General features: G+C 36.4%; 1 protein-coding gene across 2 annotated transcripts in view; it reads right to left on the reverse strand.

The window, feature by feature from the left end:
* LOC306886633 (alpha-(1,6)-fucosyltransferase) overlaps positions 1 to 15,903 on the reverse strand; it is a 98,222-nt gene that overhangs the window by 41,601 nt on the left and 40,718 nt on the right. For both annotated transcript variants that reach the window (XM_079443912.1, XM_079443913.1), the window contains exon 2: positions 8,612 to 9,119. In XM_079443912.1, the coding sequence (XP_079300038.1) occupies positions 8,612 to 8,814 (203 nt within the window). In that variant the 5' untranslated portion in view covers positions 8,815 to 9,119. The remainder of the gene's footprint in view (positions 1 to 8,611; positions 9,120 to 15,903) is intronic.

Raw genomic sequence — 15,903 nt, forward strand, 5'->3', positions numbered from 1 at the left:
AGAGAAATCATAACGCAGCATATTGCTGTCACGCTGGAGACAGAGGAGAGCAGGATCCAGACGCCTGAACAAGACCTGACAAAGAAAGAGTGACAAACTTCAGCCAAACGTTTGCTCATGAATGCAAACAGGGGACAATGAGGTGACATTATTCTACTCACTCTTCAGAGCAACCTTATAATTTAAAATGATTTGTTTTGGCCAAATCGATTGCCGATTACACTGTAGGAATCAAAGTCACAAATTTCTGCATTTTTGGTAATGGTATAAGCTGTCTATGTACTTGTTATTTATATTTTCAATATGCATCTGCATAAGCTGGGCCAACCTGAAAAATATAGTGTGATTTGAGCAAAAAAAAGCTAAAGCTATTTATCATACCATTATTGCCAGATACTTTTGCAGACAGAAATAATGTTATCGAGACAACAATTTGGAGATTTTCCCATTCAAGTGGATAGTATTTATATGCCTGCCTGGTGGCCTTACCAAAATGGCTTCCAAATAAACCAGCTTGCCTTAAGGTATGGTCACATTAAGGTCAGTTGTGTTTTGTAAATAGTGTAGTGATTTATGAAGCACAGCTCTCACAGATTTCTGTGGCTCAACTCAGCTAACTTGAATGTCCAAATTGAACAAAATCCTATTTGCAGGCATATTTGGACTCAGAGTTAGTATATGTGAAAGGAAGACTGTTATCATTGCAGTGTGACGGCCCACTTCTACTCTGTACTGCACTACAACTCATCAGTAAAGCTGTCCCAGCACTCACTGCTGTGTGTAAGTGAGTGTGTGTGAGAGATATAATAAGTGTCTGTAAGTGCTGGAGTCATACACCTTCTCTTCCATCAGGCTTGTCCTTCTGGATCAATCACAGCACCATCTTTGGCCTGCCTTGTCACTCATCCCCATATCTGCTGAACAAGCCTCTATGTGTGCGTTATCCGCTTTTTCATTTATGCAGGAGTCAATATAAAAGCAAGATGAAGCATCAGTGGGCTCTAATGTGGAATCGCTGTGTGTGTGTGCGTGTATCAGCACCTGATAATTCCCTCAGGATGTGCTTAATGAAAGACTGACAGTGCTGATACTGTACTGCGTCGGAGTGATAGGAGGAAAACAAACCGTTTCAATTCATTAGGACTATACATGGTCATATATTACAAATAACACTTTCTCCATCCTGTCCTACTTTGAGTAGCGAGCACACACACATACACAGTCTTAAGAGTCAAGTATCTCTATGCAAACATTTCATCAGAATTCAAAATCAGGAGTTCACGACACCAGATTGTTCAGAGCTACTGTAAACACATCATTTCTTATAAAGAAAAGCTCTAAATAAGACTTTTGGGTGGTTACTAGGAATGTGAAACTTGACAAATCCATTCATGATTCACTGGTTTTGGAATACCATTGAGCCTATACTATAAGCAATAACAGACAAGCAATAGTGAAGTTGTTCCTGACTGTTTGTATTCGGCAAAACAGTACAACAGTGAATGTGATGCTGTTTTTATACAATTGTTCAATTAGCATGTAAATATTGAGGAATATACATTTTAGACACAGTATTGGTAGGTACTTTGTCTATTTTTGTTCCACCAACAAACAAACAAAAAAGTTTCAAACGAAACCACAGTAAGAATCTATCATCGTGCTGTAGTAATTTTAGAACTATTCATTTAATTTTAGTTTCTGGAAATCGAGTCGTATCGATTTCATATTCGTATGATTAATGGATATTAATCAAAACATCCAACTTATACCTTATTAACGATTCCTCATTAACGACTTGTCCAGCAAGCATTAAAACCAGTATGTTTTAACAATTCAGATGATTCCCGTGGCCACAGTAATACCGAATTGATTACGTAATTTTTTAGCATAGGTAATTTTAACATAGGTAAATTTTAGCATAGGTAACGCGATCTTTGCAAATAGTTTAAGACTTGAAAATCACATAGCACCAGACACAAGATTTCTTAATAAATCAAAGTTTATTTGCTACTCTAAAACACTACTAAGCTAAAATAACACAAAACAGAATACGTACACACACAAACACACATACACGCTGCAGGCAATGAATTGTTTTGATTTGACGAGAGTTTAAGGTTCTAACGCTCGTTTCCAAGAATGCTAGGAACTTTACTATCTTTACTCTTAAAGATGAATGTAACCAGTTTCCAGCAGAATTATGAATAATTATTTGATTACTTGCTCTGAGTTGAGGAAATCGGCCAGCCAGTCAATTGCAGATGCTGGGAGTGGAAGTCTTAACTCCTGCCAAGGAATGTGCTGTCTTGAAATTATTTTGTGTGTGTGTCCTGGTCTACTAGGCACTACAGTGCCGAGTGAATGATTCAATAACTCAGTGATTAGGTGCATCTGAAATCGCACACTGTATAAATACGCACTACATTTGATGAGAAACAAACTTAGCAACCAGTAAAAAAGTATGTCCTATGTAGTATAAATCCATGTAGTATGAATACAATCTAGACATACTACATTTGCCATGTTGACTTTATCATGTGACATCAGTTATGATGCCAGTTGCGTCACTTCACTGCCATTCACAACTACTTTCCTGTGGCGTCATTGGATAGTAAAGTGCCCATTGGATGCACACTTAAAATAGTAGGTCATCTGGCTACTTTTCACATACCGTTTCATGAGTATTACAAATTCGGACATCCTACTCATTTCACGTACAGTTTTTCACCTATACTACATAGTAGGAAAATAGGCATATTCAGAAACAGTTTCAGTATCTTTTTTAGGGCCCTATGAAATCCGTTTTATTTTTTTCTAAATTAATTTATTTCCGTTTTAATTTTTCTAGATTCAGTTTTTTTTTGTTTTTTTTTCATTTGAATTTTTCTGGAATCTGTTTTTTTTTCTCTTGACTCTTTTTTAACTCTTTCACCGCCAGCGCTTTTTAAAAAAGTTGCCAGCCACAGCTAGCATTTTTGATGATTTTCACCTAAATTTAACAGCCCTCAGAATATTTTCTGCTATGAATATATGAACATATTATATATCAAAATAAAGAACCAAGCCTCTGCTTTTAATTAAAAATTTTATTCTATCTTCATGTGTTCATGTTTTATCACCACTTGAATGCACATAGGTTTCATCAGAAATACAACATTTTGGACAAAAATTCAAAGTAGTGCATTTTCAAGCAAAATACATTCAACAGGGACGGATTATGACACAGAGGTGCTCTGGGCACGGACTGATTATACGCCCCCTCAGTTGAAATTGCGGTAATTTTTCTTAAGTTCACATAGCAATGGATTTTATCTACACTAAGTGAAAATAGCAGTATTTTTAGCGATATGTTAATTACACTAAGGGCAAATAGCTAAAGATTATATTTACACATTTTATGTTAAAATAGCAGGATTTCCGGCTATTTATACTACTTGTTGCAAAATAGTGGCAATTGTCTGCACTTCAGTATTGTATTACATTATAAAACAGTATGCAATAATAACATATTGAGTGTAAATTATCATTTTAATTCAGATTATTAAATGGATGCCACCTTATTGATACAATAAAGCCCTCCTTACACCTACCCTAACCCTACCCGATACTTTATTTTCAACTTTTTGGTTATTTCTTGAATTTTTATTAAAAATAAATGCCTTTACCATGTGATATGAGATTTGAAAAGGGAGAAAAAAAGTTTGGCAAAAGGCAGGTTCGAACCCTAGTCGATCGCGTCAAAAATACTACAGTATGCGCTTTACCATCTGTGCCACTGAAGCGGCTGGTTTATAGCAGCTTTTTATAATCTTGACAGTCCCAGTCACACTTGGTGGGCGGAATTATTGTAAATATGGCCAAAAGGTGGGCTATTTGCACTGAGTGTAAATAGACACTTTACATTATCATTGACAGAGTTAGAATTAAAACTCTCTCAAAAACTCCCATTAATCACTAAAGTTGCTTACATTGTGAAATTAATATCTTGCTTACATTGTACGCACTTCTGCACTTTCTTGTTTCTGATGAGAGAAATCGGCAGAGAGCAGAATTCATTCAGGGAGCACGCGCACTGAACAAAACAGCTGTTTCAGCGACGACTCATCTGGACGCCTCTTATTGGCCATTGTACTCATAAACTCAACAGAATCATGTGTGACTGGTTATAATGTGCAGTGCTGTAGAAAAACACGGCTGTCTTTGGCTCCGTGCCAGCCAGGGAAGTTGAGCGAACGCAGATTTTAATTTAGCAGCTGACGATGTGCCGCACTGAATGATCTAATCACACCAGTGTGATCGTTTATTAAATATAAAAAATATTCTTCAGCTATATACAGTATATACATTTTTTTGTCTTTTGGAAACTGCATTCAAAATCCACTTGCCTCAAAAATCTGAGGGGGCACAGTAGAAATCGCGTTCTGGGAGTAGCGGTATTTCAGCTGAGCCCCCCTCTGGTCCAGTGCCCTGGGCACGTGCCCAGTAGGCCCGTGCGTTAATCCGTCCCTGACATTCAAATGTCATATTCTTTCACCTGTAAATAATTATATGAATAACTGAAATTGCATTCAATAAACAGAACAGACAGACAGACACACACACACACACACACACACACACACACACACAATCACAAACATATAGGCTACATACATACATATACATACTGTACATACACACACACGCACACACACACACGTGTATATATATATATATATATATATATATCATCACGACACATTCAGATTGACGGGTTATCGGTCCATACACAACTAGAGATGTTTCTGTGTCTGTAAAGGCATCTCTCTCACTGACTAATTCGTCCCGATCAGATTCAAAATGGTCAAAACATGATCTACATATATGACCTACATTTTCTCTGATCCTACCATTTATGACGATCGTCTTGTATTCGGACCCGTAAGACCTCATTCAGGACATGTGCTAGGTCTTTCCTTACCGTAATATAGCTAGAACACGGATTGCCATAAAAACTTGTCAATGGCGGGGAAGCGTTGTCTCTTAATTGACGAGATATCTCCTCAATGGCGGGGAAAGAGTTAATGGCCAAATTAAATTTTATTAATCAAAAAGAATGTCTAATTAATTAAAATCATGAAACTTATACAATTGAACATTTTTGTGCAACAAAAATGACGTTTAGAGCCGAATTAAATGTTTTATTTTTTTTCTCACCTTCTGTTTTATTATTACCAAATTCTGTTTTAGCATGTTTAATTATTTGAATGCATACAAACAATTTTTATGTATTCTTACAGTAGCCTTATGAAATGTTTTTCCCCCTCAGAAATTCTGTGTTGTGTATTTAAATTTGACTGGTTATCAGATGAAGGCATAAAACATTGATTTAATTTATATTTTAATTAATGAAAATTAAACATTTAAAGTTTTGGCAAATAAAGGGGATTTACTATTAAAATAAAAATATTTTGTGATTATTTCTTAAAAAAATAAAGTTTGATTATTTTTCAACAGTAGTAGTAGTATTACTTACATTCTACTAAATAATAGTAATATAGCCTATTTCTCTCACAATGTCTTTAATAGGTTCTATGTGTATATGATATGATGCTAGTTTTACTCAAATGAAATGGTAAAATGCTCGTGAAGTGACTCTCAGATCAGTTTTGGAGATTTAAAAGTTTTGAATTCATATTTAGTTTTGATTCATATTTAAATCGACTTTTGCGGCTTAATATTTACAGATACTAGTCCATATCGTGATTTGATTTAAGTGTAATGACCTACACTGTAAAAAAAAAAAAACTTAAAATTTGAAGGCAACCAGCTTCAGCAGATTTTTGAGTTTTCTCAACTTCTTGCTTTAAGTTTATACAACAAAAAGTAGAGAAATTTCCTAAAAAATAAGTTGAGAAAACTAAAAAATCTGCTGAAGCTGGTTGCCTTAAAAGTTTATGTTGGCTCAACGTTTTTCTTTTTTTTTTTTACAGTGTACTTTTGATTAATTCATCCAAACTTTGACAAATTCCGTGACATTCCGCGCTAAACTGTAAATTCCGTTTTTATGACTGGATTCCGCGATCCTGTCCGTGTTTTCTGCATCGCGGAAAGCACAGGGCCCAACTTTTTTGTACCTAATGAAATGTTACTGAACTAACTGTTATTGAACGAACTCACTTATAAAGAGTCAACCTGTCGCCACCTACTGGCGTAGCAATATAACCTACTGATAAAAAACTGACTGGAAAAAAAAAACCTTCAGGAATACAAGATGTCAATTGAGCTTAATTTGATCATATTCCTTTTTATGAATATTCTATAAGTCTCTCTGTGATGTCGGTAAAGGCTAGCTGCTAGAGATTTTGTATCTAAACAACACTTTTTATGTTTCTCATTGTCCATACCGCAGTTGTTTTAATCATGTATAATTGTCTGGAGCATGAAATAAGTAGCTGAGAAATACTTCACTGAAACTGACTGCAAATGAAAAAAGCATTGCTTCAAAGCCTTCAAATGGCCTCTTTTCTGAAAACACTCTTTTTGAAAATCATACTACAGTATAAATCACAAGTCTGTGTTTATGTTCTGCCAAAAAGAATTTAATGAATCCGTTGTTCCTAGGCCTGTTTACATCCGTGCAGGAAGTAGGATGTGCTGTTTCCCTTTTTTGCTTATGTGAGGTTGATTTTCATACAATCTTTAGATTAAAAGTTTTTCTTATGGTGCTGATGTGTCCAAAACCTTTCAGTGACATTTACCAAGGTTTTGGTTACTTTGTAGTATTAGCAACTAACTAGTTCTGAAAGTCGTATCTGATTGTGGCACTATACAGTAGGTCTCTAAAAGCAGCATCTGACAATGGCATTACACAATGCGTTCAACAGTTCAACACCAGTGTTTACAGGTAAAGCAATTTCATTTTTAATGTCTTGCATGCATACATTATTCAGCTTTTTATTATTATTAGACAAAGTATTAGTTTCATACACAATACGTACATTCAGAGGGCAAATGACAAGTAACAACTTATTCATTTACTTATTAGAGTTTCAAACATAAAAGGGGAAAAAAAAAGTAAAAAAAAAAAAAAAAAAAGATTCTTGCATTTATTAAAGAAAAATCTGACAAAAAAATAACTACATAAACAACCAAATGCAACATTGTGAGGAATGTGCATGTGTGCTGTCAAATAGGAACATTAGTGGAAAAAGTCAACAGGGTCAATTTAATACTTTACAATAACACTGATTTCAGAGTTTACATAATGTATAAGCAGACAGGCTTAGTGAAATACATGGTGCACACAAGTTTGCATACTGCACACACAGCACATATACGCACACACATATACACACATTCAGATGAAAACAGCAGGCAGGTGAACTGTGAAGAAGCCTGTTTTGCATCTGTCGGTTATACAAGGTTTCCCGGAGGGTAATGAACTAGCAAAGCAGCTCAAATTTAGCCCAATGGCTGTCTGTCAAATGCCACAGTGCATGACAGGAAGTGACCAGTGCAAGCCTGACCATACAAGACCAGCTATTGGCTGACAAGGACCAATCGTAACACAGCAAGTGTAAATACAAGACCAATAGAATTACAACTGTAACTGTCCTTAAATGTATTGTTATATATGATTAATTTGCTACAAATTGGCGATTTAATGTCAGTACGCAACTACTCTGGGAGTATTTTACCATGCTGAAAATACTGGAAAGCTATTAGCAAGCACCTCATCCTATTTAAAGCATCGCAAATCTCAACTGCTTGATTGTTTATTTCATTGCAGAATGTAGATTATATTATCATCCATCTCTAATCTGCTAAACGTAAAAGCAATAAGATATTAGGATATTATTAACATTAACACCATAATTTTCTGTAAAGCTGCTTTGAAACAATGTATATCGTGAAGAGTGCTATGCAAATAAAAAAACGACTTGAATTAAAAAACCCAACAACGATAGACTAGTAGACCAATTAACTAGTGGACTAGTCAATAATATTGCCTCATTCTATCTAGAGTAAATTGTAGTGATAAAAGTGAGAACTAGCTTATGGTCAGTGTTGTTATTGTTTAACTAAAACCTATTCAAAATCATTTTCATTCATAAATAGAAATAAAGCTGAAATTAAATGAAAATATTAGATGAAATCTTAACTTTAAAAACATAACTGAAATTAGAAATGTTATTTTGGCAACTAACTAAATATGTTTAAAATAATACAATTATTAAGCTAAAATGGAAATAAAAAATAAAGCTAAAGATAAATAATTAAAATAGAAATTACGAAAAGCACATAACAAATAAGCAAAATAAGCTAAAAATCAAAATAAAAGTTAATTTAAAATATTAATGAATACTATAATAATAAATATTGCTAAATTAACAGTGCTTGTGGTTTGATACATTTTGGGATTACATGCCATAAATATACTATTTTCTGATTTTTGTGGAGGAAGATCAAAATCCAGCTAACATATCACATATTAGACTTCACAAACCTATTGGCCTGTGGGCTAACTATTCCAGTAGATATACCAAATTATACTGGCAATCCAAATAACTCACATTTGAAGACAAATGTGACCCAAAACAAAAATTAATAATCAAAAAAATTCACCAACCTTAGAGTCTCTGCCATTCGTCTCAGATCTTCATTCTGCTGTTTCAGCCTTTCCAGCTTGGCCAGGATCTTGGAGAGCTCTCTGCTGGACCGTTCCGGATTCTCGCTGTCCCTCACGAGGTGACCCCCGATATAGAAAAGCAGCGTGCCCCAGGCCAGCAGCACCAGCATAATCCAGCGCCACGAGCCCGTCCACGGACGCATGGCGCCTAGTGCTGCCCAGCGCACACTCTCCTTTCACAACACAGGAGTTTGAGACATACTCAGCTCAGCTGCAGCGCACCACCTCAGGGCTCCTCCAGAGCGGAAGGGGGATGTCGGGGGTCACTGGGTCTTGCTTTCGTGTGCACTTAGAGGCTTGGAGGTTATATCATGGCAGCGGCCCCTCGCAGAGAAGGGGCGGAGAGTTTTGAGATCCCTCGAGACTTCACTTATGAGACTTCACTTCAGAGAACCTATGGCTCTGATTAGTTCTTATTCCTCTAAGGCCTCTGCAAGGGATTCTGGTCCTGTAAAAACACAGAAGCGTATATGATCAGTCAGATGATAGGGCATGCTTGCGTTAACTGTGAGAGATAAAGGCATAAGTGAGGTCTGAGATTGTCTACCAGCTCTGCCTGTTCCTCCACAGAATACAAAACTGGATTGAGCTCAGCTGCTGACAACGCTCCAGTCATACAGTTGTTACTGAGGATTATAGTGAACTCAAGGAGTAAGCGGTGAAAGTTAGTTGTCAAGTCAGCGCAAAGTAAAAGAGCACATAGTAAATTCCTCAAAATTAATCAGTTACAAAAATGTGCAGGGAAGGGCAAGAAAGGAAATAACAAGAGCGATATGGAAGAAAAAAGAGATCACAGATCTAAAGAAAATAATACTATTTTTGTAACACATTGTTAATGTTTTTTTATTTTATAATTTATTATGCCATTTAAAGGGCAGTCGTGGCCTAGTGGATAGAGAGTTAGACTTGTAACCTGAAGGTCGTGGGTTCGAGTCTCAGGTCCGGCAGGGATTGTAGATGGAGGAGTGAATAACCAACACTCTCTCCACCCTCAATACCACGACTGAGGTGAGACCCTTGAGCAAGGCACCAAACCCCCAACTGCTCCCCAGGTGCCGCAGCAATGGCTGCCCACTGCTCCGGGTGTATGTTCACTACTGTATGTACACTTGGATGGGTTAAATGCAGAGCACAAATTCTGAGTATGGGTCAGCATACTTGGCCACACACCACTTCCCCTTATTTTAAGTGAAGTTATATGTATAAAGGCACATATATATAAAGGGAAATACCAATGACAAAGGGACCAATTGTACATCAATGTATCACTTCATAGGAAGTAGAGAAGAAAATTTCCCCTTTAGTAATTGCACACCACTATTGCAAATCAAAAAATAAAAATATAAACTTGTTACAATGGCATGGGTTACTTTGTAATTTTATGTACATAAATACAATATAATATATAATATATATATATATATATATATATATATATATATATATTATAATATATAATACAATTATATTCACACATATAGACACACACACACACACACACACACAGCACAACAGGCTTGTTGGCTTTTTTTTTATTATTTACCACATTAAATTTCGATTTTAAATGACTAAATGTAGAGGTTGGAGGTTTGACATCTTACATTTATTAATACAATCAAGTCATACAAAAAACTCTCCATTTGCATGACTCAAAATGTAGTCTGTGTTTGATGATGTCCCAGTTGAACAGGATTTGTCAAGCTTTAGTAAATAGTAGATGCTCTCAAATAATAGAGCATGGCATTAGCAAAACAATACCATAGGGTTTGCAAGAAAATGCAAACTGCAAAGCAAGAAAAAAATGTAAATGTGTACCTTGAATGCAAAGTAAGCCGCTTTGTATAAAAGCACCTTTCAAATGCATGAATGTGAACATCCAAAGAAATCTCCTGCAAAGAATGACATGTAATCTGGAAGTAATATCTACAGTATCACAGTTTTTCTGGACTCCTTTTCTTGACTGCCAAGATTAAAGAGTTTTCCTTTTTTTGTGCATGCAAACTGAAAAGTAATTCATGTGACAACAATGTTGCATGTTAGTGTTTGAAACGTTTGCATAATGCATTCACATCATTTTAAAAATAGCAGGCAATTTTTAAGTAGAAACTGCACTGTATGAGGAAACAGTGGTCTAGTATTCCATGCACTGGGGTATGTGCGTTTTCATGTGCATCCAGCGAAAACTTTATCTCATCGCATTCAATTCAGACTGCAAACTGGTCAAATATAATTACGACCCCCCCAACACACACACACACAGTGACTCTAGTTCAACTTGTGAATGCTTGTACATTCATTTATTGACTTAAATGAGCAATCAGTCAAATTGCACTTGTATCACAATCTCAAGTTAATACATGCTGCACACCCACGAGTGGCCACGGTCGTATCTTAAAAGTGAACCATTTACAAAGCTGAAATAATGTGCCACTCACTGTGCATGTAAAACGAGGCTGACGGATGGGGTCTATCTGACAGATTGGGGAACGTGGGCACTGCTTATCCTTCATTATGAATGAGGGTGGAATATAGAGAGTCATTATGGATTTCTGCACGGAGCATATACAATGCATTATAGATTGCGGTGGTGTGTCAGGCCGGTAATCAAAGGCTGCAGTGCGGGACTGAATCAATAGAGTGGCCTTCTGCAAGTGTCTCAGTACAGCAGACCGCCAGCTATTTATGCACATAACTACTGCAGTCAACGGGGTACTACTACACAGAAACACAGGATTTACCCACACTCCTGCTGGCATACACTGAAATCATCGCATAATCTAATGCATGAACTGCTGTCTTACTCATTAAAGCTTATCCTTGCTCTTTGGAAATTGACAGTACATACTCTAATGTTTACACGAAAAAGCTTACTACCCAATCTGCCAAGATCACTTATTTGAAAACTTCTCATTAACATATTATACATAAATTGTGTTAAAACATAAAAAAAAGAAATAAAAATAAAGAAATATTATTACAATTTAAAATACCCATTTTCTATTTTTAATATATTTTAAAATGTAACTTATTCCTGTGAAGGCAAAGCTAAATTTCAGCAACCATTACTCTAGTCTTCAGAGTCACATGATCCTTCAGAAATCATTCTAATATGCTGATTTTATGAGCATCAAAGTAACATTAAGTAACATTTCTTCTTATTATTGATGTTGAAAGTAGCTTAATATTTTATGAAACTTGGAACACATTCTTTTTCAGGATTCTTTGACGAATAGAAAGTTCAAAATAAATATTTTGTAACAATGTAAATGCATTTACTGTCACTTTAAAAAAATGCATCAATCCCTTTAAGTTTTACTGTAAATACAGTAGTGAAAAAACTAGCAGCTCCACAGTAAAACATAATAGGGTAAAAATCCGAGAGGGTGCTTGCTGCAGAGCCAAATGGGAGGAGCTGGAGCTCTAGCTCCCCCTCGCTGGAGGTAATGGGTGGAGATAGACACCTAACCACACCCTAACCCTACCCCTTACCCCATCACTAAACATAAACTCCACCCATTAATTCACACAGAGGTGGAGCTGGACCTCCAGAGAGGGGGAACTGGAGGTCATTTGGCTTTGCAGTGAGCAGTACTTGAAAAATCCTGCTCCTCAAAACTGTATATTAAACATCCAATATTTTTTCTAAATGGTTGTAATTGTGTTGCATCACACAGCATTGTTAGGACCTGGTTAGGAGTCAGAAATAGGGTAAAAAGGTAAAAAAAATACCTTAATTAATTCAAATAATTTTAAATGGGCTTCAAGCAAAAACTAAACTGCTACAAAAGTGTATAATATGGCCAATCTACATGAAGTCCGTTTATTTGATGTGTGTAAAACAGTGAGTGACACATCATTTCTCCAGGGCAGAAGTGTGTAATGCAGGACGACATATCTCTTTACTACAATAAATAAAGTGCCTCTTCAGCATGACATTCTACTTATTTAAACTTGTAATTAACTCAGTACACTGGGAGGGGTTGGGGGGCTGAGGTTCCCAGCTTCATACACAAACGTACATCACAGAGCGTCAGTGTAAGTACACACTCAACATCCTCATTACAGAAATGTCACCACTGACTGCTATTAGTCTTAGTTTTAAATGAGAAACGGGGAGCAAGTCATTAAAATACTGCAATAAAGCGAACCGGACGATTTGGTGCTGAAAGAGAAATAATCTGTAAACTGCACCGTCCCGCTTGGGTGCACCCCCCTTTACCCCGCTCCTACAGCTCATGAATAATTGAGATCTGCATAGTGACACAGCAGCGCACAGACAAGGACAGCAATAAATCCATAATTAATGCCTGCATTTATGAAAGCGTACAAGGCTGAACAACAGCCTGCTCAGGTTAGGGTGGATTTCAGCAGAGTTTCATGTATCTTTCTTCCTCTTCTCGTTCTCAACAGCAGATGAGAGAGGAACTCAACTAGACTAAAATGGTTAGTGGCAAGGTTATTGTTAACAAAAACTATTTTAAAAAACAAAAAAGTAAGAAAACAGTTTTTAAAAAAAGTTGCGATGTAACAGAAGTAGCGACACATGTTTTTTTCTATATCGTGACGTACATTTGAGTCAAATATTGTTTATGAAATTTAGAAAATATTGTTTTCTAGTAGTGCACGTTTGCATTTTTTTGTTAAAGTCACCATAAAATGAAAATAAAACAAGAAATTAATACTTCCAAGTTCCAACTATCATACATGGGTTTACTAATTTACTAAACAGGGCAAATTAATGTTAGAGCGCAATTCCAAAAAAAGCGCAGATGGGAGGGGAAATTCTGTGGGTGTTTTACTAACAATGCGCACATTAAAGAACACAGACACAGCCAGATCATTTCCATAATGACCAGCGCAATCTACCAAGTTCAGTGCAAATTCAGTGCATCGTTAGGATTTTCATACCTCAGCTTTTCAATGTGACACGAAAGAGTTCGATGTACTGTCCACAAACTTTAAATGTCTGCAAACCTTTCTTAAAGGTGCTAGAAATTACAGACTTTTAAAGGGATAGTTTATCTTCATGTCATTCCAAAGCTGTATCACCGATTTCTTCCATTGTGACGTCAATCATACATTTTTCAACATTTCTCCTTTTGTATTCCTTTTGTAGCATGAGAGTAAACAAATGATCACAGATTTTTCATATTTGGGCAAACTACTCCTTTAAAATGTGAAATAACAATCATTTAAAATACGTATCGATTCAATGTTGTAATGATAGACTATCAAAACACAGTAGTGTATTGATATTTCCTTTTCTTCTGTTGGCTACTTCCTACATCTTCAGTAGATTTTTTTGAAATTAGGTTTTATTGACATTTCTCAGTTAATGCAGCTGTAAATAGAGATGGCCCTTTTCTGCTGTTAAAGATTTATCCTCTTTTTCCTCTCTCACAGCAAGTATAATAGACTCTCTAATTTCCTTTCCCATACCGATGTGCAAACTGTCAGCTCCTTTCATTCCAGTAGTGGTGCATTGTGGGAGCTCCACATGTCTATGGACCACTCCCACTGGCTTCACACTGCATCATGCAGCCTGACTCCTGTACGGATCCAATGTCCAGTGGGAATCACTTATAACCTGTAAGCTCTCCATTCAGGAAGAAGATGAATGTTTTAATCATTGAGGAGGATGAGAAACACAAGCATGTCATGTTCAGGTGTGGTCTGGATGCACATGCCTCATGTTTTGTACAGTATCTAGAGTAGTACAAGCCACAGGGCTTAAATGTGAGCAGGTTAAGTAGGCCATCACATACAAATACAAAAATACAAAAGGTGATAAACTGCTCTCGTTCTTTTTGTGTTCATATTGGACTAAGGTTAGGAGTGAAATGTAAGATATGTGTCTTATATAGAGAGTTTAAAAGAGCCAAACCACAAAACCAGTCCTTGATCTTTCATATTAGATCCTAAGATTCGGCTCTAGAAATCTGACACTTCATAAATTTCAGTCACTCCAAGAATGATGCCATGGGATGGACCATTTTTCCCTGAACAAAAAACGTCTCTGAGGAGATTTGTGCTTCTGTTTAGAACAACCTACAACATTCATAAAATTAAAGAGTTTTATACCATGAACTACCCACAGACAAGATGTACATTTATCCAGTTTACAATTTGAATAATTATGACCAGAAATCTGGTAGGAGCACTTCATAACAATCTTCATAACCAGATGTTTCTACATCTCATCTGCTTTTAAAATACCAACCCTGGCTGTTACATTTTGCTCTCTCAAATTAGTTTCTGTAGACGTCTCATGGAGGCGTTGAATGAACTTGGCCAGGTCAAATGCCATGCTTACCCCAGGGTGAACTTTTACTGCAATGCTGCGTTTATCTTGTTTGCATAGTGAAATTCTAATCAATTACATGAAAATGTGGGCGTAAATTTCTGTGTGAGTAAACTTGCGTTGTAAACTCTTGAATCCTGTTCAGCCTTCTGCCTAAGCTTGCACAAAAATCTGCACAGAAGTCAGATTCCAAAATGTTTGGAAAAATAAAAAAGCTAGAAATTTATGTAATTATGAGTTAAAAGAACAAAAAACATTTCAAATGGAGTCTATCTGAATGGATACTGATATTCAGTATGGTTCACTACGAAATTTGTGCATGGAAATACTGAAATAAAATATATGAGATATTCACGAGACTTTTCATTTTTGGGTGAACTATTCCTTTAACATAACACGTATACCACAATACATGTCGACAAATGACAAATGCCAGCGGAATGAAAAATTAAATTGTATGCCCTCGTAATGTGAAAAATAGCCAAATAAATGAATGCATTTTGTAAAGATTGTTAAGGCTGTTACATGAGGTGTTGTAGTTCAGGTGGCCAAATGTAATGCTCTGCAAAACATTAGAGGGAAAATTAGTTCTTATGGTGTTGAAAGAACAGTTAACAACTTCCATTTGGCCTCAATTGTGGCACAAGTCCTTGTGTTGGAGTTCTCTACCCTCCAATCATCACCCCCTGGCCCTTTTATTCCCGGCCCAAGTCCAAACTCACACCAGGAGCAGGTGGCCAGGAGGACGGGGCACAGAACACCACTGAAAGGGCATGATGAGGCAAACCTGATGTGTATTGTGCTTCATTACTGATGATATAACTGCAGTTTTCTTTAGCGTTTGCAAGCTTTCCATTTTTCAGTGTCACATGATCCTTCAGAAATCACTGCTGCCCAAAATCTTTGTGGAACTATGATACGTGATACATGA

This window comes from Barbus barbus, assembly GCF_936440315.1.
Source record: "Barbus barbus genome assembly, chromosome: 20".
Taxonomy (NCBI): Eukaryota; Metazoa; Chordata; class Actinopteri; order Cypriniformes; family Cyprinidae; genus Barbus; species Barbus barbus.